Source organism: Schistocerca cancellata, chromosome 3 (assembly GCF_023864275.1).
Source record: "Schistocerca cancellata isolate TAMUIC-IGC-003103 chromosome 3, iqSchCanc2.1, whole genome shotgun sequence".
In the NCBI taxonomy this organism is placed as follows: Eukaryota; Metazoa; Arthropoda; class Insecta; order Orthoptera; family Acrididae; genus Schistocerca; species Schistocerca cancellata.
The window spans coordinates 34,410,795-34,435,381 of record NC_064628.1 but is presented as its reverse complement, the minus strand read 5'-3'; the positions used below and the strand labels follow the sequence as shown (position 1 = coordinate 34,435,381).

Here is a 24,587-nt window from a genome sequence, read left to right as displayed (position 1 = left end):
GGGGATGACTTTGTAGACGATAGTGGGTACGTAAACGAATCCACTGACATGTTTGATTCTCCACAGATAAAGAAAGAAACGAAAGAAACTTTTGAAGTAGGATCGGAACACATCGATTCCGTAGAACTAAACAGTGTGAAAATTTTAAGCATGAACGATTTATTTGAACAATTAACCAAACAAATTGTAGGACAGAGTGATCAGCTTCAAAAACAAGTCAGTAATCAGGTCAGTCAGCTCAAAACACAGAATGATCAGCTTCAAAAACAAGTCAGTAATCAGGTTAGTCAGCTTAAAACACACGTTGCAGAGCAGCTCAAAACACAGAATGGTCAGCTTAAAACACACGTTGACGAGCAGCTCACAGCACAGGTTGGTCAGATTAAAGTACAGGTTGAAGAACGAGGAATTAAAATTAGTAAACAGGTAGAACAAAAAGTGGGTAGTTTAAGCTCTGTAGTAAATACTATGAAATTTGAAATTGACACAATTAACAAAAATATGGATACTATGCAGGGGGAAATTGACAACATTAACAGTAGGTTTGATGTTGAAATTCTCAACATCCAAGAGAAAGTAGAGCCTCTAGTTGAAACGAAAGTAGACGAAAACGTTTTCGGTCTTAAAACTGAGATCGTAAACGAATGTCAACACGGAATATCACAGTTGAAAAAGGCAGTTTCAGACACTGAAAGAGATTTAGGCGAAAAGGTGACCGGATGTGTACTAAAGTGTGAACAAAATACATCGAAAATTCAAGGCAAAATTTTCGATCTTGAGGGTAAAATTAAAGATAGACCTGGTGTTGTCTGTAATGGCACACCACTTACGAAGCTATTGGAAGGTGAGGAACGCTTCGATTCCGCCAAGAAACATAACGGATGGCATACGTTAGATTTCATCAAAAATTGCGAGAGGATATTTCCTGAACACTTGTCTGATCAGGAAAAGATAAACGTAGTAATTAGCGCCTTAACAGGTGACGCTAAGCGCTGGGGAATTAATTTGAATACCGAACGAATGGCGTTCGAAGAATTTAAGCAAAAATTTACGGAAGAATATTGGTCCGAACAAAAACAGGATCATTTGTGGCGCGAATTTATCATGGCCAAACTTCATGATAACAGGGGCAGGAATTCTTTAAAAGATTTCTGCGAGTATTGGTACCGGAAGTTGACGCATTTAAGAGGAAGAAGATCCGATTCTGAAATAATATGGGAGCTATATAAAAAGCTTCCAGAAGATTCAAAGAGATATGTGGGAAGCAATCATCGTAGCTTCCAAGCGTTTCTCGAAAGGGTCGAAGACGAAGACCACTGGCGCGAAAGTCGTGCCAATTATCAGAATTTTGGTAAGAAGAATAATCGCAATAATGACGAAAGAAATGACGGCGATGGTTTTCGCGTCAATATGATACTGAGAGGAAGAGGCAGAGGCAGAGGAAGAGGAAGTTATCTAGGTCGCGGTAGAGGGTATACCGCGCAAGATAATAATGACGCGGGAAACTGATTTCCGCGAACGTTGCGGGCCAAACGGAAGCGGACAGTACATACCGGCCCCGATTTAAGAAATGTTACCGGACTGACAGTAACGCCGCTTTCACACTATACGGTTTTGACCGTACGGCAAAAAGCCGTACGAGTTTTAGCCGTGCCTGTGTTGCTTTCACATTACACGGCTTTTTGACGTGACCAGTTGTTGGTGTCTATTCAGTTTGCTTAATGTGTGTATCAAGATGAACCGTAAACGAGTTGTTGCTTTGTGGTTGCTTCATCGTCGCCGCAAAAGAAAAGGTCGTCTTTTGTGGGTACACCCCATTAACCAGAGAAGAGACGAAGTGGGTTTATTTTATACACTCTTTGAAGATTTGAGGAACGACGGAAATAAATTCTTTAACTATTTCCGAATGTCTATTACCTCGTTTGACGAATTACATAGAAAACTAAAGGATGTGTTACAACGACAAAACACACAATTCCGCAATTGCATCCAACCTGTTCAAATGCTGGCTATCACGTTAAGGTAATTTAATACATAAAAACTAGTTCTGTTTATTTACTTATTTATTTGTGTTTTACATTTTTATTACGCTCAGATTATGAAGTAGAAAAGTCAATATCAATATCAGCAGTTGAAACCAAAGAGTTTGTAGCAGGACTGACTGTACTGTCACTTTGTGGCGACAGGCTCTCTGCAAAAACGTTGTAGAACTGCGTTGTTGATGGTGGGCCTTCATGGCTACTTGTGGAAGGCGAAGGGTATGGTGGTGGCACTTTATTAATTCGTTGATAAGAACTGCGACCTTGAGAAGTCTGTAATGGTTGTTCGAGAAAAGTAGTTGGGTTTGGTGCAGCTGGAGGAGGACGAATCTGATGCGTATGGTAAGAGGATATTGGAGCAGCATTTTCCATAGGTGAATAAGAATAAGCTTGAAATCTATTATTATAGGGCATGGGAGGTGTGTAATGGGTAAATGGAGGAGGTTGAGCTGTCAATATATTTCTCCTTTCATATATATTTTCTATAACTTTGAGGACTCCCATCTGAAACTGAAGATAATCCTGTTCATCAAATTTTTCCAGATGAGGCTTCAGACTAAGTAAAAATGACATTTTGCTGCAAGGTTTGTCTTCTTCCAGAGCTCGTAATATTTTCATTTCGATTGCATCAGGTTTTCTATGTTTTCTGTTTGTATGGCACTCGCTTTTGGATGTTTGTTGTGTGGGTGCTGTATCAAATGGCCCAGAAACATTCTCAGTATTTTCGACGGAGCCCTGCGTTTCTATATCTTCTTCCAGTCTGGCGGTGCGTTCCGATTGAAAACTGTCCTCCGTCTCTCGAGCATCATACAGCTTTTTTAGAAACTGCAGCTGATCAGAATATACATACTTTTTCTTTTTCTTTGCTGCTGAGCCACTTTTTTTCGCAGCTTGAATTTTTATGTTTGACTTCACAAAGGAGTCTCGTAGATTGGTCCACCTCCGTATTACTTCTATACCTACATCAAAAGGAAACAAAACTGTATGAAAACATTTTAATTTTGTATAGAAAAAAGCAAAACTGTAACAAAAAATGTCCACTGCAAACTAAATGTCACTGATTTTTTTTCGTTTTGTTCAGGTATCTGGCAAGCGGTTGTTCCTTCACTGACTTACATTTCCAGTACAGAATTGGGATTTCTACAGCAAGTAAAGTGGTTAATGATGTATGCACAGCAATTTGGTCATCACTGCGGGAAGAATGTATACAAAGACCGACCAAAGAGGTATGGGAATCAATAGCGGCTGGATTTGAACGTACTGCTAATTTCCCCCACTGCTTAGGAGCGGTGGATGGAAAACATATCCGTCTTACTGCCCCATTTAATAGCGGATCAATGTACTTCAATTACAAAGAATACTTTTCTGTGGTTCTGATGGCTGTAGCGGATTCCAACTACAGGTTCATTTATGTCGACGTAGGAAGTTATGGCAAAGACTGTGACTCTTCAGTGTTCAGACGGTCCAGTTTATGGAAGTCAATAGAAAGTAATTCCCTGGAATTTCCAGACGTCCAATGTCTGCCTGGTACGGAAGGTCCAAAAGTACCCTACTTCTTCGTGGGAGACGCAGCATTTGGCCTACACACGCATTTGCTCCGGCCTTTTGGGGGAACAAACTTGACAGTTGAGAAACGTGTATTTAATTACCGTTTGTGCAGAGCAAGGAGGTATGTGGAATGTGCTTTTGGCATCCTCACCAATAAGTGGCGGTTGTTTCACCGACCTTTAAATGTTCATCCAGATTTTGCAGTAAAAATGGTTAAAGCTTGCATTGTTTTACACAATTTTGTACGTCAGAGAGATGGATTTATAATTGAAGACACCACATCCTTCACTGGTTTGGAAGACTTAGCCCAAGATGCCAACATAAGAGGAGGACTGACAGCCAACGCCATAAGGAACACTCTTTGTAAATATTTTATGACAAATGCTGGAAGCGTGTCATGGCAGATGTCAAAGATATAAATTAACAAGCCTTTTCCTTTTTGTAGATTGTTTGTGAAAGCCTGCGACTGTATAGTAAATAGTTTTCTTTATAAATAAATTACTGCTACCACTCACGTTTTTAATCGTTTTGTTTATATTTTGTACGACGCGTTTCGGGAAATAATTCCGATCTTCAAGTGCGTTTTTTTCTCTAAGTTTTCATTATGTGTAGTGTTTTTTTATTTGTGAGGTCTTGTGCGTGTTTCTCTTATAAATTACAGTAAAGAAAACAGAATGCAAGACCTGACACATAAAAAGACACCACACATGATGAAAACTTAGAGAAAAACGCACTTAAGGATGGGAATTATTTCCCGAAACGCGTCGTGCAAAATATAAACAAAACAAAAAAAACGTGACTGGTAGCAGTAATTTACTTATAAACAAACGATTTACTTTTAGAATAAAATTTATAACGTTAAATAAAAACTGTTTAAAACGTATTAAATGTAATATTAATATATTAAATAAATACTTACCAAACGCATTTTTATCTTTGTCTTCCATCTCATCAAAATCTTGCTTCAGTGCTACGCAAACTTCCCGCCAAGCATTCTTTGTAGCAATACGATCTCTATACGCATCTAGAGTTTTGTCCCACAGAACAGGTCTTACTTCCACCAAGGTTATCAAAAGTTCAGTATCAATTTCATCCATTCTTCTACACTTTTCAGTAAACAAGAATAAACACAAATGAATAAAACGACACTACAACGAACTAGTCGACGCCGTACGGCTCAAAACCGTCCAGTGTGAAAGCATGCACTTAGTCACGTAGGCCACTGTTGTCGAACTTGCCGTACGGCGACCGTCTGTTGTAGTGGCAAGACACGGCTGCAGCACGGCACGGCAGCGGCATTTTGCCGTCGCCGTATAATGTGAAAGGCGCCATACATTTCTTCACACCTACAGCCGTACGGCTTTTTGCCGTACGGTCAAAACCGTATAGTGTGAAAGCGGCGTAAAGTTATGAGACAGGTTAGAGACAGGCGTGGAACTACGCAACGTGTTGTTGCGAAACAAGCGTCAGGTGCGAGCGCGGATGAGTCATCTTCGTCGCGCAGAACGATACTCGTTAACAGGCGAGTGGAGCATCAGAGGGCAACGGCCCAGCCTAGCAGAACAGATGTTCAGAGAGAAGCCGCTAGCAATGTGGCAGCATTAGATACGAACATTGCCGTAAGAACTGATGAATACATTACGAGTGGTAATTCCATGGCGAAGGAAATAGTAGATGAAATGGTGGAGACACAGAGAGGCGCGGTTAGCAGTGTTAGCAAAAAAGTAAATGGCGAGAATGATCTAGCAGAAGTAACTGATTGGTGTGTGCAGATCGACGATCTGTACAAGGGCCTAAAGCAATGTGAGTGGGAGGATTTTAAGGAGTATGAGGCAAGGAAGTTGATTAGTGAAAAAGGAGATAATAGGGACGTCGATAAGGTGACATGGCCCAAAGTTGAAGGGGAGAGAGTAAACAGCACCGCGCTGAGTATGCGTGCTGCCGATAGGACGATGATTAAAGATAGGAAGGAATTGGAGGATGAAATACTAAGCATTGACGAGGAAGTAACTTCTGTTAACGATCCGCCAACAGTACGAGCTGCTACCGAAAAGCACCGTGAGGAAGGAGCAGGTAATTACCTGAAAGTAATTGAAGTCCACGAGGATTACACGAAATATGAATTAACAGTAGATAGGAGTAAAGCTGATAATGAGGACGTTTTGCCGAAAGAGGATACTGAGTTAAAATCTAAACCTGACGAAAATGCAGAGGAAGAACTTAGTGCCTGTCTCAGAAAAGCTTTTATGTTAGAACCTGAAAGCGATCCAGAAAGGTCGGATTCTGACGATAGTTCAGATGACGAAGATTTCGGTACTGGTGAAAATAATGAGGATGCAGCTAATTGCGATATTATACCTAATGATGATGAAGTTTTAAAACAAAATCCAGATGCTGAGACTGAACAAAGAAAGAAGGAACCACCTGACGACTCAGTGTATATTTTGCAAAGAGTTCAAGTAAGTAAAGACTTTGAACTCCAGAAACCTAGAAAGCCACCAGATATAAATGGTTCACAGGTCAGGAACGTATCTTGGGATGATGTCACAGTCGACCAAGGTGTGTTGCGGAAAAAACAGGAAGGGGCATGATTTAAGGCCTGGGGCAAGTTTGTATTGGACTTTGAGAATGTCTTGAACATCTTACATCATGAAACTACTGGGTTGCCACCGGAAGAAATTTTGTTAGGCAGCAGAAGTAAAGTTTAATTGAGGAAAAACTAGAGTTTCCGCCTTGTACAAGCTTGGGATTGAATCAAAAGAAAGAATTAGTCAGAAAAAGGGCAAAGCAAAAAGCTGAATCGAGATCTAAAAGACATGATAAAAATCTGAAAGTTTCAAAATTTAAAATTGGGGATTATGTTCTTTTAAAAACTCACGAAAAATCTAGTGAACTGAACCATGAAATTTCCAAATTTAAATATATTTATAATGGACCATATGTAATACAGAACATTCCACACGATAATGCTTACTACTTGATCTACTCAAAATCCAAAAGACCTCTAGGTATAAGAAATGTTGTGGACCAGAAACTGTATGTTCCTAGAAGTGAATAATCTAAGTACAGTCAGAGAACAATTTGCAGTAAATATGCTGTATATTATGCTGAAGCTAATTTATGCCAAATGTAACAAACCTTTGTAACATAGGTAGACCAATATCAGTGTACTAATGTAATTATGTGAGTTTCAGATTACCAATTGTACTATAAGTGTAAAGAGGTATGGAGAAAAGGGCTGAAAAGAAAGGATAAATGCTGTCAGCCAGATAAAAGATGGGACTGTCAAAAATGAAAATGGGCTGTATATGAGCCATAATATAAAGGACTGCCAAACACCAAAGAGGGCAGATAAATAGTCAAAGGAGAATTGTAAGTGTGATACAGGAGATGTGACAATATGAGGTGAAAAGGACTGCCCAAATCTAAATAATAGGCAGCAAATATGTGTAGTAATTTTCTAAATATTATTGTGTATGTGTGTTTATTTTTATTTTTAGTAAATAAGGAAATGGACTGCCATTCAATGCAAACAGCAACAAATTGTTTTGTAGTGTATATAGATATTTGAATTTGCTTTTGTAAATAAGTGTCTGTGTTCCAAATTTGGTTTTTATTTGTCTAAAAAATTGAACAATGATGAATAATTTGCTACTTAAATAATGTTGTGATAGGAGGTTGGACTGTGCCAAAGGCACTTAAGCAAACGATAGGAAAATGTTCTTGATATATTAAAAAAACTATAGACTTATGTAAAGTGAGTGAAAGGAAGTTTGTGGTACAATTTTTTTTTTTTTTTTTTTTTTTTTTTTTTTTTTTTTTTTGATGGGACAATCACACAAAGATTCAGAACCACTGTATAAATATAAAGTTCAGTGTTCCCATCAAATTTGCACTTAATGAAATTTAATGGAAACAGGGGCATGTGTAACAACACTAACGCTATCCTACTGTATATGTAATAAATTTTTGTCTTCTGAATTTCGATAAATTAGTATAATCGATATTCTGGTTTCATTTCTTTTTTGTTTCATGCCATTATGTTGAAGAAGCTATAAACAATTTTCGATGTAAATTTTAATATTTATGTCAAATTTCAAGTAATGTTGTAATCAAAGGGAAGTGGAACTGATGTTGGAAATATTGTAAGATGTGAAAGATCTAATTGTATGCCTGGTCCATACATAGGTAATGTATTAGAATATGTGGAATGTAAAACCTTTGGTGAATACCCTGTCTGTGGGGGAGCAGGAAAAGGTGGAGGTAGGCGAGCGCGGGAAAATGCACGCGGGCGCGGTACGGCATAACGGGCTCAGCAGGAGTAGTCGGAGTTGGGCATCGATCTGAGAAACACGTGCTGGATCGAGGAGGCTCTCCTGGAAAAAGTGGTTTCGTTGAGCCTCGGATGCGCTGTTTCCGACGTCTATACAGCATGGCAATATTCCATAGGCACTAAATGGAAAAGAATTGCGACGCTATGAAGAAGTGAAGTGCCAATATTTCAAGAGCCATTGCTGTAATTGCACGTGTGCTTTGTGCCTCGCCATCTCGCCGCCTGCCGACCGCCTCATCGATACGAACAGGTTGAATCTTTCAGTACTGTATTCGTGTGGAACAGTGTCACTTTGCTACATACTGTTCAATAACAACTTAAATTTTACCAGAACTGTCCTATCAATTAATTATCCTCACAACTAACCTAGACAGGGTCCTTTCCACATGTTGTGCAATCCGAGTACCCTAAGATGAAGATTTAAAGTTTATGTTAATAATAATTACCTGCAGACCTATCACTGTTAAAAGGATATTTAATGAACTTTGTCGTTAATGAATACTGGACGAATAATATAGGTATGACAAAGTTGGAAGATAATGTTGAAATTGGTTTAGTAATGAAGTTTATTTAAATTGAGACAAAAATAACGGTAGTTAAATGAGCAGGAAATAGGACAAAAAGAGTGATAAATCATATATTGGAAATCTAGAATGCTTAAGGCTCTCAATGATCAAACTTTCACTACAGTTATCATAACAGTTTCAGGGTCCCCCCCCCTTTCTTCTTTCTTTCTTTTCTATTCATTTGAATCCTGAAGTGTGCTGAACTGCTTTGACCAGCATAGTTAAAGTCAATATAAAACCTAAATTTATCAGTGTTTTACCCTTCTTAAAATTGACATTGTATGTGTATTTCAAAAGTGCTGTTTCTAGGGTAACCTATGCCCGATTTCAGTCGGATCAATAGACAAAACGCAGTTTGTAGTAAGCATTATAGCGTAATCTTGTGTATTTATAGCTTGTCTAAATTAGTACAGAAAGTGAAAATATTAGTTCAGTAGATTTTTCTGGTTCTAAAATTTACCATATAATGCAGTATTACTACGGGTTGTTATGCTTGTACGTACATCCACTTGTACAAGAAAAAAAATTCACTTAATGCCTAATTAGGCTGGCGACTGTATTATTAACAATTGGTAGCATCTACTGTGTGTGTTTCTTGCCCGTCCTAACGTGTAGTTGCACTTTAGACTTGCTTGACGTATCATTGTTGTTACTGAGTGGGTGTAAGTCTGATTTTGCCTCCATTCAGGTACACGCGGTCAACATATTTACTAAAATCCTTTCTTATAAGGTGAAGCCCGTCAACTTACCATAGTACAGGCTTTAAAGAGTTAACGCCCGCCCGAGCGGAAGCGTTACAAGGTCATTAACACCTAGAACTTAGAACTACTTAAACCTAACTAACCTAAGGACATCACACACCCATGCCCGAGGCAGGATTCGAACCTGCGACGTAGCGGTAGCGCGGTTCCAGACTGTAGCGCCTAGAACCGCTCGTCCATCCCGGCCGGCTGGACTTACACACTACGTAAACTAACTTATGCTAAGAACAACACACACCCTTGCCCCAGGGAGGACTCGAACCTCCGGCGGGAGAGGCCGTGCAATCCGTGACATGGCGCCTCTAACCGCGCGGCCACTCCGCGCGGCTCACGTTTGAAGAGAGCCTTTATCTGCTGGTATACAAATGTGAACAAGAATGGTTCTAATGTACTCGTTCATCTCTCCAACCATTCGTCTCGCGACTGTAACAGGAAACCGGAAAGTAAATGTTGTGCACATCCGCCACGCAACATAAGAGGGCTTGCGATGTAAAAATTCGTATATCGATGTAGGAACGTATTTACTTAGGAAGTGTCGATGTACCGATGGACAAGGAACACCACACTATTCTTCCGGCTCACACATGAAAAATGTTCAAATGTGTGTGAATTCTTAAGGGACCAAACTGCTGAGATCATGGGTCCCTAGACTTACACAATACTTAAACTAACTTATGCTAGTAACAACACACACACCCATGCCCGAGGGAGGACTCGAACTTCCAGCGGGAGGGGCCGCGCAGTCCGTGACATGGCGCCTCAAACCGTGTGGCCACTCCGCACTTCAGTCCGGAACCGCACTGGTGCTACGGTCGAAAGTTCGAATCCTGCCTCGGGCATGGATGTGTGTGATGTCCTTAGGTCAGTTAGGTTTCAGTAGTTCTAAGTTCTAGGGGACTGATGACCTCAGATGTTAAGTCCCATAGTGCTCAAAGCCATTTGAACGTTTTTTTTTTTTTTTAAGCCACTCCGCGCGGCTTCCTATTCATAACGAGTTCTACTCTCGTTATAACATTTTCTGCTGCTGTTGATATTACCCTATATTCATCTGGTCGCAAATCCTTGTCTTCTTTCCATTTCATTTCACTGGCCCCCACTGCATCTAGACAGCTTTACAGTTTCCTTTTGCAGGTTTTCTAGCTTCCCTAGCACCTTTCAGACTTCTAACATTCCATGCCCCAAATCGTAGAACGTTACCCTTTCGTTGGTTATTCATTTTTTTCTCATGGTTACCTCCCCATTGGCAGTCCCCTCCCTGACATCCGAATGGAGACTATTCCGGAATCTTTTGCCATGGGAGAGATCATCATGGCACTTTTTCAGTAACAGGCCACATGTCCTGTGGATACACGTTAAGTGTCTTTGCTTCTACATCTTTATACCGTTTGATCACGGCTAATTCTTCTTCCGTTAGGGTCAGTTTCTCAACCCAACAACAAGAGAGTGTCCTGAACCTCCCTGTCCCCTCCTCCGCCGTCTCTGACAAGGCCGTTGGCAGAATGAGGTCGCCTTCTTATGCCGGAATTCTTTGGCCGCCATTGCTGATGATTGTTATTCAATGTGGCGATGTTCGAAGACGGGACCGAGGACGTTTTGATTACTAATCAAAGACGTTATCCCTAGACCGTAGGTGCTGTCCTCCAGATCTACAAAACCTCAATCCGATCCATTCTCTACTATGCAAATGTTGCATTGATATCCACCTTACTTCAGTTCTATCAATCGCTCCAGATCTTTGAACGCCATATACTCCACCTTACTTTCTGCATCCGTTCACCTTCCTTCACGTGAATCCTCCACCATTTTATCAACTTCACATCCCTCTGTACCGACACTGAACACCTCCACATATTCTAAGTTACCCCCAAACTAGATCCCAATAACACCATTGTTTCTCCTCTGATCACCACCAATCGTGCTAAGCATCACACACACCATACCTCATCCCAACGCAACTTCTGCCGAATCCCTCTCCCATACAACAAAATCCGCCCCGATACCGAAATCTCCATGACTATTACGCACGGATCCCTAATTTTTCACCCATGGCCCTCAACTCTACACAACACATTTTCCCCTCGGCAAATCCTGTTCTCACAGTGCAGGTCCTTCAGGTTCTTAGTGGAAGTGCAGTGCTCATTTTTAATGAACGTACTTTAAATATCCTTTTTTATCATCACTTTTTAGTCTTTTTGATTTTAATTAAAAAACGAAGAAAGACAACAGTGAAATTGTGCGTAAGCAGCATTAAACATTCATCTTCTTATGGATTTAAATAATGTTTTAAATTTGAATTCTTTACTCTTGGTTTTAAACGAAGAAAGACAACAGTGAAATTGTGCGTAAGCAGCATTAAATATTCATCTTCTTGTGTATTGTAATAACGTTTCAAATTTGAATTCTTTAATCTTGGTTTTAATATCTTTGTTTAGTGTTCAAGCTGAATAGCAGGATGTTGCACTGCTGACAGACCACTCCCCGCTTGTATGAGACAAGGGGGATGGTTCAAATGGCTCTGAGCACTATGGGACTTAACATCTATGGTCATCAGTCCCCTAGAACTTAGAACTACTTAAACCTAACTAACCTGAGGACATCACACACATCCATGCCCGAGGCAGGATTCGAACCTGCGATCGTAGCGGTCACGCGGTTCCAGACTGAAGCGCCTAGAGCCGCAAGGCGACACTGGCCGGCCAAGGGGGATGAAATAACAATAAAGAAAAAAAAGAAAATGTTCGAATGCGGAGAAAAGAGTTTTATGGTACAACTCTATCAAGAGAAGGTATAGGTTGATAGGACGCTTCTCGAAGTACCAAGAAGCAAGAAACCATTAATAGGTGTTACAACCATAAATTCTTTTCAGGCCGTGGTTTACGAGTACACATTTGGACCGATCAACGATTTCCACCATCATTCGACTGCGCTTCAACCTCGCCTCTTTTCCTCAAATCTACATACAATTAACGTTCACGGTTCTCCAGAATGGGAATGTGGTTCTGAGTTGAACGTTGATGTAAATCACATTTTGTTTTCGTGTCCCAAATTTGACTCTCAACGATCGGAATTTTTGAAGGCTTTGATGAGTATGGGTTTAATTCAGCCTCAATCAGCGTCTACTCTTTTAACTAAGGACATTCGCCTTTTTAAAGTGACTGTGAATTCCCGTAGAAGTATAGAGAACGATCTAAGGATTTTAATTAATTTGCTTTTTTTCTTTTATTGCTTGTGATTAAATTTCGGGCATGGTGTGAATTGGTAAATCAGAAATGTCACCTTTAAAAAACTTCCTGGCAGATTAAAAGTGTATGCTGGACCAAACCTCGAAGTCGAGACTTTTCCCTTTCGAGTGCAAGTGATCTACTAGCTGAGCTACCCAAACACAGCTCAGGACATGTCCTCAACACTTTACTTTTGCCAGTACCTCAGCCCATACCTTCCAAATTTCACACAAGTTCTCGGCGAAACTTGCACCACTACCACTCCTGGAAGAGGAGATACTACGGAGACATGGCTTAGTCACAGCCCTGGGGAAATTGCCAGAATGAAATTTTCGCTCTGCGGCGGAATGTGCGCTGATATAAAACTTCCTGGCAGGTTAAAACTGTGTGCCACACCGAGACTGTAACTCGGGACCTCTGCCCGAGTTCGATTCTTGGTCCGGCACACACTTTTAACCTGCCAGGATGTTTCACATCAGTACATACCCCGCTACAGAGTGGAAATTTCATCATGTCTACTTTACTTCTAATTCTATTTGTTAAAAACGATTGTGTGCAAAATTGTGACAGCTTGAACTTTAGAGCTGTAAATATGCATTTACAGGGTGTTACAAAAAGGTACGGCCAAACTTTCAGGAAACATTCCTCACACACAAAGAAAGAAAATACACTCCTGGAAATGGAAAAAAGAACACATTGACACCGGTGTGTCAGACCCACCATACTTGCTCCGGACACTGCGAGAGGGCTGTACAAGCAATGATCACACGCACGGCACAGCGGACACACCAGGAACCGCGGTGTTGGCCGTCGAATGGCGCTAGCTGCGCAACATTTGTGCACCGCCGCCGTCAGTGTCAACCAGTTTGCCGTGGCATACGGAGCTCCATCGCAGTCTTTTAACACTGGTAGCATGCCGCGACAGCGTGGACGTGAACCGTATGTGCAGTTGACGGACTTTGAGCGAGGGCGTATAGTGGGCATGCGGGAGGCCGTACCGCCGAATTGCTCAACACGTGGGGCGTGAGGTCTCCACAGTACATCGATGTTGTCGCCAGTGGTCGGCGGAAGGTGCACGTGCCCGTCGACCTGGGACCGGACTGCAGCGACGCACGGATGCACGCCAAGACCGTAGGATCCTACGCAGTGCCGTAGGGGACCGCACCGCCACTTCCCAGCAAATTAGGGACACTGTTGCTCCTGGGGTATCGGCGAGGACCATTCGCAACCGTCTCCATGAAGCTGGGCTACGGTCCCGCACACCGTTAGGCCGTCTTCCGCTCACGCCCCAACATCGTGCAGCCCGCCTCCAGTGGTGTCGCGACAGGCGTGAATGGAGGGACGAATGGAGACGTGTCGTCTTCAGCGATGAGAGTCGCTTCTGCCTTGGTGCCAATGATGGTCGTATGCGTGTTTGGCGCCGTGCAGGTGAGCGCCACAGTCAGGACTGCATACGACCGAGGCACACAGGGCCAACACCCGGCATCATGGTGTGGGGAGCGATCTCCTACACTGGCCGTACACCACTGGTGATCGTCGAGGGGACACTGAATAGTGCACGGTACATCCAAACCGTCATCGAACCCATCGTTCTACCATTCCTAGACCGGCAAGGGAACTTGCTGTTCCAACAGGACAATGCACGTCCGCATGTATTCCGTGCCACCCAACGTGCTCTAGAAGGTGTAAGTCAACTACCCTGGCCAGCAAGATCTCCGGATCTGTCCCCCATTGAGCATGTTTGGGACTGGATGAAACGTCGTCTCACGCGGTCTGCACGTCCAGCACGAACGCTGGTCCAACTGAGGCGCCAGGTGGAAATGGCATGGCAAGCCGTTCCACAGGACTACATCCAGCATCTCTACGATCGTCTCCATGGGAGAATAGCAGCCTGCATTGCTGCGAAAGGTGGATATACACTGTACTAGTGCCGACATTGTGCATGCTCTGTTGCCTGTGTCTATGTGCCTGTGGTTCTGTCAGTGTGATCATGTGATGTATCTGACCCCAGGAATGTGTCAATAAAGTTTCCCCTTCCTGGGACAATGAATTCACGGTGTTCTTATTTCAATTTCCAGGAGTGTATGTTATGTGGACATGTGTCCGGAAACGCTTACTTTCCATGTTAGAGCTCATTTTATTACTTATCTTCAAATCACATTAATCATGGAATGGAAACACACAGCAACAGAACGTACCAGCGTGACTTCAACACTTTGTTACAGGAAATATTCAAAATGTCCTCCGTTAGCTAGGATACATGCATCCACCCTCCGTCGCATGGAATCCCTGATGCGCTGATGCAGCCCTGGAGAATGGCGTACTGTATCACAGCCGTCCACAATACGAGCACGAAGAGTCTCTACATTTGGTACCGGGATTGCGTAGACAAGAGCTTTCCAATGCCCCAATAAATGAACGTCAAGAGGGTTGTGGTCAGGAGAACGTGGAGGCCATGGAATTGGTCCGCCTCTACCAATCCATCGGTCACCGTATCTGTTGTTGAGAAGCGTACGAACACTTCGACTGAAATGTGCAGGAGCTCCATCGTGCATGAACCACATGTTGTGTCGTACTTGTAAAGGCACATGTTCTAGCAGCACAGGTAGAGTATCCCGTATGAAATCATGATAACGTGCTCCATTGAGCGTAGGTGGAAGAACAAACTAAAATGAGCTCTAACATGGAAATTAAGCGTTTCCGGACACATGTCCACATAATATCTTTTCTTTATTTGTGTGTGAGGAATGTTTCCTGAAAGTTTGGCCGTACCTTTTTGTAACACCCTGTATATATTCTCTTCAAGCGATTAAGTATACAATATAACCGCGTGTTTTGGATGGGTAAATACAGTACAAACTGTGCTGACCAAGAAACATGTTAATGGAAGAAAGAGTGAGGGGGGAAGTGAAATGGTTGAGGAAGATGAAGGATTGAATCTTATCTATAGCAACACTTATGGAGCTTTCTGTAGTCATGCAGAGAAGATGAGACTTGCACAAGATAGAGAAGTGTTGATAGCTAAATCAGCCCAGTTTTCGGACTGAAAACAACAACAATAACAAAGAGACTAAACTTTATCAGGTGTTAATTGAGTAAACAAAATCTGAAGAACATTCCACGTTAACTTGTCACGACATTGCTAAAAAGATCGATGTAGGACATTACTTTCTTATAGCATCGAATTGGATGCCTGGGTATGGCGTGGTCAAAAACGATTCATCGTAGGTGTTTTGAGTAGCAGTGGTCTGCAGCACGAGGTGTAGTGTTATCAGTGTTAACTGTTCCGCATATTGAACAAATCATAGCTTCAGCGGCAGAGTGCTAAGTCGTTGGATGAAACAGTCGCCTACCCTCGTCGGCAGCTGCAGTCAGTAGGAACCCATAAGTCTTCATCAGACCGAGACGGGACCTGACTGCTAGATGAGTCTATAACAGCATTACGCTACGAGCAGAGATTTCTCAAGCTGTGCAACTGTGTCGCAAATAGTGACAGTCACTCGGTGGCACAAACGTTTCTAACACCATGTTTTGTTCATATCATAAACTATTTAAAGGCGGGATAGCTACACCTTTTTCGTTAGGAAGCCGGCACTGCCTGGATATTACAACATTATCAGTGGAGCTGTGGCCTCAATGTAACAACACGTCCCCAATTCTCTCATCAGTCACTTCTAATGTACTATCTAAAATACGGAAAACATAGATCCGCATCTTCTCAACTCGCAAGGTCAGGGATGTACTGTTTCTCATGTACGGTGTCCATTATTAAAGTAAACAAAGCCTCGTTGACCAATGTTAGTTATTATTAAGAAACAAAAACAGAATATACTCTGATTATCGCGTACTACTAAATTTTCACAGAATCTCTTTGAGCTGTGAGGTATCTGTCAAATGGTTCAAATGGCTCTAAGCACTATGGGACTTAACATCTAAGATCATCAGTCCCCTAGACTTAGAACTACGTAAACCTTACTAACCTAAGGACGTCACACACTTTCATCCCGAGGCAGGATTCGAACCTGTGACCGTAGCAGCAGCGCGGTTCCAGACTGAAGCGCCTAGAACTGCTCAGTCACAGCGGGCGGCAGGCATCTGTCCTACTTCAGCATCACTTTAATGGAATCTCCGTACCACTTCCATGTGATTCAAGCAGTATGTGTTAGTGTCCTACCCGTCTTTTTCATTCATGTACCGTTTACTAGCGTCTTGTTACTTCATCTTCAGAATCGAATAATTCTCCACAAACACTAGACCTAAACTGTGTGGCGATGTGATGTCTATCTGTGTAATTCCAAGTTCTGGGGAAGTATCTGCCTGTATTGCCATTCGATGATCCTGTCTCTCCCTCTCATATTATTACTCCCTCCCACTACTGTTTCTTACTGTTATTTGTTATCGCAGTAGACGCTTTATTAGCCAAACTTCTTTTTACTTGTCATTATCTGCTTCCAAAGCATTGGCAGTCAGCTAAGAGCTGGATGATATCCGGACTTCCATTCATTACACGATTAGAGCTTAAGGGGCTCCGGAAAGGCTCAAAATCATGAAAAGTTCAATTTTTACTTTTTTGCGTTTTCTGAATCTGCAGACTATTACCTTTTAATAGATATATAATTTATTCAATTTCGAAGACTACAACTATTTTTAAATTTTTTTTGAAATGTGTTCTACATGGGCGTGACCCACTGTGGCGCTGTTAAACTGCTGTCAAATGGTGTTATTATTAACGTCCGTGTTCATCAGGTACATTTTAGTGATGTGAGATAAAGTATGTGTTGTGGCTAACCTGTGATGGTTCAATGTATATCGCTGGTGTGATTGTCGATTGTTTCATGTTTATTTACTCTGTCGTTATCTCGAAAATATTCGTAATTAATTCTGTTTATTGAGTCTCTGTTATGTTGAAGTATAATAATGAGTAAAAGTAAAGTTATTAGAAATCCTCTGAAGGCTTTTAAGAAAAGGAGAAATGTTGGAAAGCCAAAGGTATGTGTCATTACTGTAAATAATAATATTCTAACATGGTACGAGCGATGCTTGCTTTAGACAAGGAACGCCTTCGGGCTGCAGACAGGGCTCTAAAGAGTCTAGAAATACAAGCAAGAGTAAACAGGAGGAGGAACAAGAGGAAGCTGGAGGTGGAGTTTGCAGAGGATGAAGATAATTCATCCTATGGACCTGGAATGCACTAAAAAGTTAATCCAATCTTTGTCGCTCGATTCCCAAAACTTTTATTTTCTCATACTAATTACATGTTTTCTAAGGATCTTCCAAACATATTTGTTTCAAACTTTCAGTAAATGTTACACAGTACCTTCTGCATAATTTAACACAGCCTTTTTCCAAAAAACTGTATATTTTTGAATATATAAATAAAAAATTGCAAAAAAATGTTGTGAATTTTCATTACAATTGAAAAAAAATCATCTTTAATAACTGAACTAAAATTTTGTAAAATCCCTGTGTTAAGTTGTAGCCCATATTCCAATAAATAATCTGTAAAAAGTTCACTTCCTACCTCAAATACTTTGTGAGGAAAGATGTAATTTATAAGCGTTATTTTAACATTGCAAGTATAGGGCGTTCCGGAGCCCCTTAAATCATCATTTCCTGAATATTTCAATTAAAGTTCATTGAGAAGGATTAAAGAAAATAATATATAGAAGTCACTATTTCAGAGAACTGCCCATCGCTATGTTACATGAACGGTACGAACGATCTTATAAAAATAGCTGCCTCCTGTACGGAGCACTTCAGCAAAACGTCCGAACTGTAACAAAAATGGAGCGCTAGAGAGTGAGTTATGAATGCAAGAGGCAGCTGAAAGGGAACAGCACCGTCAGTTTCACTGCCCAGAGACAATCAACGTACACGTTTTATCGCGGATTCTAAATGATCTGAATGAAATAAATACACTACTGGCCATTAAAATTGCTATCCCAAGAAGAAATGTAGATGATAAACGAGTATTCATTGGACAAATATATGATGCTAGAACTGACGATTACATTTTCACGCAATTTGGGTGCATGGATCCTGAGAAATCAGTACCCAGAACAACCACCTCTGGCCGTAATAACGGCCTTGAAACGCCTGAGCATTGAGTCAAACAGAGCTGGGATGGCGTGTACGGGTACAGCTGCCCATGCAGCTTCAACACCATACCACAGTTCATCAAGAGTAGTGACTGGCATATTGTGACGAGCCAGTTGCTCGGCCACCATTGACCAGACGTTTTCAATTGGTGAGAGATCTGGGGAATATGCTGGCCAGGGCAGCAGTCGAATATTTTCTGTATCCAGAAAGGCCCGTACAGGACCTACAACATGCGGTCGTGCATTATCCTGCTGAAATGCAGGGTTTCGCAGGGATCGAATGAAGGGTAGAGCCACGGGTCGTAACACATATGAAATGTAACGTCCACTGTTCAAAGTGCCGTCAGTGCGAACAAGAGGTGACCGAGACGTGTAACCAATGGCACCCCATACCATCACGCCGGGTGATACGCCAGTATGGCGATGACGAATACACGCTTCCAATGTGCGTTCACCGCGATGTCGCCAGACTCGGATGCGACGATCATGACGCTGTAAACAGAACCTGGATTCATCCGAAAAAATGACGTTTTGCCATTTGTGCACCCAGGTTCATCGTTGAGTACACCATCGCAGGCGCTCCTGTCTGTGATACAGCGTCAATGGTAACCGCAGCCATGGTCTCCGAGCTGATAGTCCACGCTGCTGCAAACGTCGTCGAAATGTTCGTGCAGATGGTTGTTGTCTTGCAAACGTCCCTATCTGTTGACTCAGAGATCGAGACGTGCTGCACGATTCGTTACAGCCATGCGGAGAAGATGCCTGTCATCTCGACTGTTAGTGATACGAAGCCGTTGGGATCCAGCACGGCGTTCCGTATTACCCTCCTGAACCCACCGATTCCATATTCTGCTAACAGTCATTGGATCTCGATCAATGCGAGCAGCAATGTCGCGATACGATAAACCGCTATCGCGATACGCTAAAATCCGACCTTTATCAATTTCGGAAACGTGATGGTACTCATTTCTCCTCCTTACATGAGGCATCACAACAACGTTTCACCAGGCAACGCCGGTCAACTGCTGTTTGTGTATGAGAAATCGGCTGGAAACTTTCCTCATGTCAGCACGATGTAGGTGTCGCCACCGGCGCCAACCTTGTGTGAATGCTCTGAAAAGCTAATCATTTGCATATCACAGCATCTTGTTCCTGTCGGTTAGATTTCGCGTCTGTAGCACGTCATCTTCGTGGTGTAGCAATTTTAATGGCCAATAATGTAATTAATAATAGAAATTACGTAGCCAAATGGAATGATTTCTATTCCTGAAGATGCAAGCCGTACTAGATACATAGATGCAACACGTCTTTATTGTTGCGATCCACATTTTCTTAGCCAGCCGCTGTAGCCGAGCGGTTCTAGGAGCTTCAGTCCGGAACCGCACTGCTGCTACGGTCGCAGGTTCCAGATGTTAAGTCCCATAGTGCTTAGAGCCATTTGAACCACATTTTCTTTCGGCGGCTTTTTCAGGAGTAAGGTTTGCACGACCTCTCAAAGTTATTAACAACCGTTCACTTAAACAGTAAAACCATTCCTCGACAGTGGTCCCATTTGGTTAACATTTTCATCCTTGACCTGAAACCTCCGGCTTCCACGTCAGACCATCAATATGCAACTTAGGTCTGTTTTAACATTTCAGAAAGACTACGAATAATCCTTCCAGAACCAGTTGTGGATACTTTTTTATAATTTTATTCACACAATCAATTCCACGATATTCGGTCTCATTATCAAATGCTACGTGGATAATTATGTCGGAGGGCAAAAAGTTAGACAATATGATACACTGCAGCTGAACGTGGTTTTTACGTCCGTATTTTCCAGCCTGCATCACTTCCGGAAAGAAGCCCTAAACACACCCAGCTGCCAAACTGCCGACTCACCAACCGCTGTAGTATTGCTACGTACGATAATTCTATCGTCTCCACCCACATCTTGGTGCCATCTAGTGAGGACAGAGAGGGTAAAATTTTGATTAGGAACTTGGGTCTGGAAGCATAATATTTTCGTACTACACACACGCAAACGATCCCTACTCATTAATATCGTCAAGTTTTGGTACGTGTTATTGACGAAATATAAAGGAAGAGCGATAGATTCGAGTGGGAAATGAGTCAAAGCTCGTGCGCTTTCGTTTCACATACGAAGTAAAAGATGTCCAGGTGTGGTTGAAAATATTCCAACTAGTGGAAAAAGTCGGCACAGAGTGACGCGGTGCCTGGGGTATGTGATGTGATGGCCCTGTGCAGATCTCTTGGACACGCACTGCCCACTGGGTTTTGAACAAAATCAAGTGGGGGAACACTTTCTGGCCACACAGAAATTGAGTCGTTTTGGTTCGTGAGACACTGAACCCTCAGCTGAGTCACCGTGAATGCACAGCCTTCCCCAGCTTGGTCAGGTCGCTCCAATGCAGCACACCTTGTGCCATAGAGGAGTTTAAAGTCTTTTTAATTCGTTTCTTCTGTATTTAGGTATTGTTAATATTTTCAAAGTAAATGACTAAGCAAATTACAAATTGGTTTCCCTTCCGAGAATCACGTGTCCAATCACGTGTCCCTCAGTCGACTGACTAGCATCATTCGGTATCAGTTGTTGATCTATGAGTCTCTGAGACCAATAGGGGCATTTTTCTCATAACTAAACAAACCGACCATTTGCCCTAGCCTTTTAACGACACTTAAGTAAACAAACCATGCATTTTATGATCCTAATGTAAAGAAACTGATCACTTGTACTTTTTGTTTTGTTTATTTAGGACTGAAATGACCAAATGCTTTTAGCTTAACGACCCTAATGTAAGCAAACCACTCACTGGCTGTGACTTCACATATAAACAAAATGGGTGCCAGATTCATTTAGCCAAATGTAAATAAACTGCTCACTTGTACTCTTAGTTTTGTCTACACAAATGTTACTTAAAGGCCAAATGCTCTTAGCCTAATCTTAATTACCAGAATTTCTGACCAAAAATGGCGGCCTCTCTGCTCCTACTCTGTTTGTTGTGCGATCTTATTGGTCCTCTATACCATCAGCACCCCCCCCCCCCCCGTCACTGCCTCCCCGACCAACACTCTTTGGGTACTGAGCACCATGAGATGGACCTAACTCCCGTCTCTTTGGGGTCGATCAACAGCAGCAGTAGCAGCATATTCAGGTGACACTGGCGACTTCCGGCAAAGTATTGTGCGCAACAATATTTTCTGCAATTATGCCAACGTATGACACTATTTACAGTTTCGAGGCTATGCGTTACGGTTGTCCAAGAAGAAACACATAAATAGAGGACCTTAAAAATTTAACAATTACCACCACCATGTATGCCCTGGAACCCCTCCAATGTTTTAGTTTTGGAACAATTCGTTACAATTTTGCCGATATTCTCTCTCCTTTGCAGGAAGATACATGTAAATACGAGACTTTAATTGTTTAACAGTTACCATCATTGTGTAACAGCTAAACAAATTACACTGACACACCAATAGTTTAATGTTTAATAACAAGCACAGTGCAGCAAATACACTGCTGCTACATGTTTTCACTGTAAGGAACTTATCCCTGCATTACTAGTGTATGACGTCACTGTCAGGTCGCGAATGAGGAGTAAAATACTAAAAGATTACTGCGGAATTGAGCCGGCCACGGTGGCCGTGCGGTTCTAGGCGCTTCAGTCCGGAACCGCACTGCTGCTACGGTCGCAAGTTCGAATCCTGCCTCGGGCATGGATGTGTGTGATGTCCTTAGGTTAGTTAGGTTTAAGTAGTTCTGATTCTAGGGGACTGATGACCTCAGATGTTAAGTCCCATAGTGCTCAGAGCCAGCCACTGCGGAATTGTAAATAACTGTGGGATATCCTAATACTTACACACACACTCACAATAACCGTCAACCGTTAATCGTGTATCACCCTCTCATCTCCTTGCTTCCTCCCACAACTGTTTCTTGCTGTTACTTGTTATTGTAGTCGCTGCTTTATATGTCAAACATCTTTTTACTTGTCGTTAGTGGCTTCGAAAGCATTGGCAGTCGGCTAAGATCTGGATGAGACTTGAACTTTGATTCAGGACCTTCCCCGCAGTGTACTCAAAGTGCGCCTTCCTACATTGTGCCAAACACAACAGTCCCCACTAGCTGCCACCATCGACTAGCCACTATAAAACATGTCGAAGTCTGACGTTAGCACCACACATGGATTAACATATTAAGAGCATAGGCCCTGGACTGTCAGAGCAATTTACCTCACCCCTCGCCCACACAACTCACAGACGCAACAAAAACGCATTTTATTACAAAAACGTATTGCAGCTGAGCGCATGTGCGACTTGGCTTTCCTCTTACATCTACATCTACATCTACATCTATACTCCGCGAGCCAGCTTACGGTGTGTGGCGGAGGGTACTTATTGTACCACTATCTGATCCCCCCTTCCCTGTTCCATTCACGAATTGTGCGTGGGAAGAACGACTACTTGTAAGTCTCCGTATTTGCTCTAATTTCTCGGATCTTTTCGTTGTGATCATTACGCGAGATATATGTGGGCGGTAGTAATATGTTGCCCATCTCTTACTTGTTAAGTAGTGCGATCTGCATACGTTGTCCAACCAAAAATAAAAACTGGTCAGCTACACTGAGTTGCGCCACCTATAACTGAGACCCCACCGTCGCATACCTGTCCGTTACAGTGTTAATGTTGCTAGACGCGTTGAGCACATTTCTAAAAAATTAGAATCTCATATGTACCAGCACCTTCTAGCGTGTGAATATTTTTAGCTTTGATTTGATGAAAGCACTGATACCACCGATACTGGAGAGCTGTGTTTATTTCGTTAGTACGGTATTTCCCTATTTTATGGTTAAGGGGGAATTTTTAAGGTTCTCTCGCTTCAAGAACAAACGAGTACTAGGCGAAAAGACAAAAATTCTTTCTTATTAGTGTACTAGCTTAGCGCCCATTCGCGTAGACTATATGACCTACAGAGATGTTTTTTTTTTTGTTTTTATTTACTCGCATTGTTTATGTTGTTCACAAACTTCAACATCTTCTAAGCTTCTCACGCTTATTAAAGCCACATAAGCATAGTCTTCTCCGAAGTACTTTTGACCAAAAAGCCATTCTGGTAGCTGGAGTCCAAAGTTTTTGTTAGTCATTCCTTTTTGGTTCTTGTGGAGATATTTCCATAGCAACATTCGTCCCCTAATAAATATTTCTTTATATTTAACCGATAAGTGAAATACCAATTTAAATAAATTTAGCTTTACTTTTTTCAATGTTACCAAATATTTTCTTAAAAGTTTTCAACCCATATTTTACTCCCTAAGGGGTTGAATTTCCAGAAACACTGAAACACGATTTTTTTAATTTCTAACCTAGAAGTCAAATACCAATTGCCATACATGTGGTCTTAAAATCCTTTAGTAGTTCTTTAGGAATTTTTTATTTTCAAAAACTTTCACTCACTATTTTACCCCCTCAGTGGTTGAATTTCCAAAAATACTGAAACACGATTTTTTTTATTTTCTGATCAAATACAAATTTTCGTAGATTTAGCTTCAAAAATGCTTGCACAAAGAAATATTTCCATAAAAGCTTTCATCCCCCATTTCACAGCCTTGGGGGTTGATTTTCCAAAAAGAGTGAAACACGTATTTTTTTATTTCTAACTGGGAAGCCAAATTTAAATTTTCATAGATTTAGCTAAAAAAATGCTTTCATAATAAATTATTTTCATAAAAAAAGCCCATCTCCTATTTCACCCTCTTAGGGATTCAATTTCCAGAATAATGAAACACGTATTTTTTTATTTGTAATCGAGGAGTCTGTTGTGTCTAGACAAGACAGTCTAGACACAAGGTGAGGAAACCGAAAGGGCACGCGTCAACTCACGCCGACTGGCGTGAAGTCTGGAACATGATAAGTTGTGAATGCTATAAAGAAAAGTACGTAGCTGCGGTTATACTTAACTTTAATCCATCATTTGTATACAGCATTCTTGATGATACAAGTGAGACTCTCTATAGA

At 41.8% G+C, this 24,587-nt stretch overlaps 1 protein-coding gene across 1 annotated transcript; it reads right to left on the bottom strand.

Annotated features, from left to right (window-relative positions):
- Positions 1 to 2,096: 2,096 nt before the first annotated feature.
- LOC126175604 (uncharacterized) lies at positions 2,097 to 4,684 on the bottom strand. Its single transcript, XM_049922481.1, has 2 exons — positions 4,507 to 4,684; positions 2,097 to 2,998 (listed from the first exon to the last, which is right to left on the bottom strand). Exons 1-2 carry the CDS (start codon positions 4,682 to 4,684, stop codon positions 2,097 to 2,099), a joined length of 1,080 nt encoding a protein of 359 aa, XP_049778438.1.
- Between the last annotated feature and the right edge of the window lie 19,903 nt (positions 4,685 to 24,587).

Excerpts from the sequence above, each read along its gene's own strand:
- LOC126175604 (XM_049922481.1), bottom strand. The coding sequence starts at position 4,684 with ATGGATGAAATTGATACTGAACTTTTGATAACCTTGGTGGAAGTAAGA. Across the intron at positions 2,999-4,506 it reads CAAAGATAAAAATGCGTTTG|GTATAGAAGTAATACGGAGG; the intron begins GTAAGTATTTAT and ends CTTTTGATGTAG.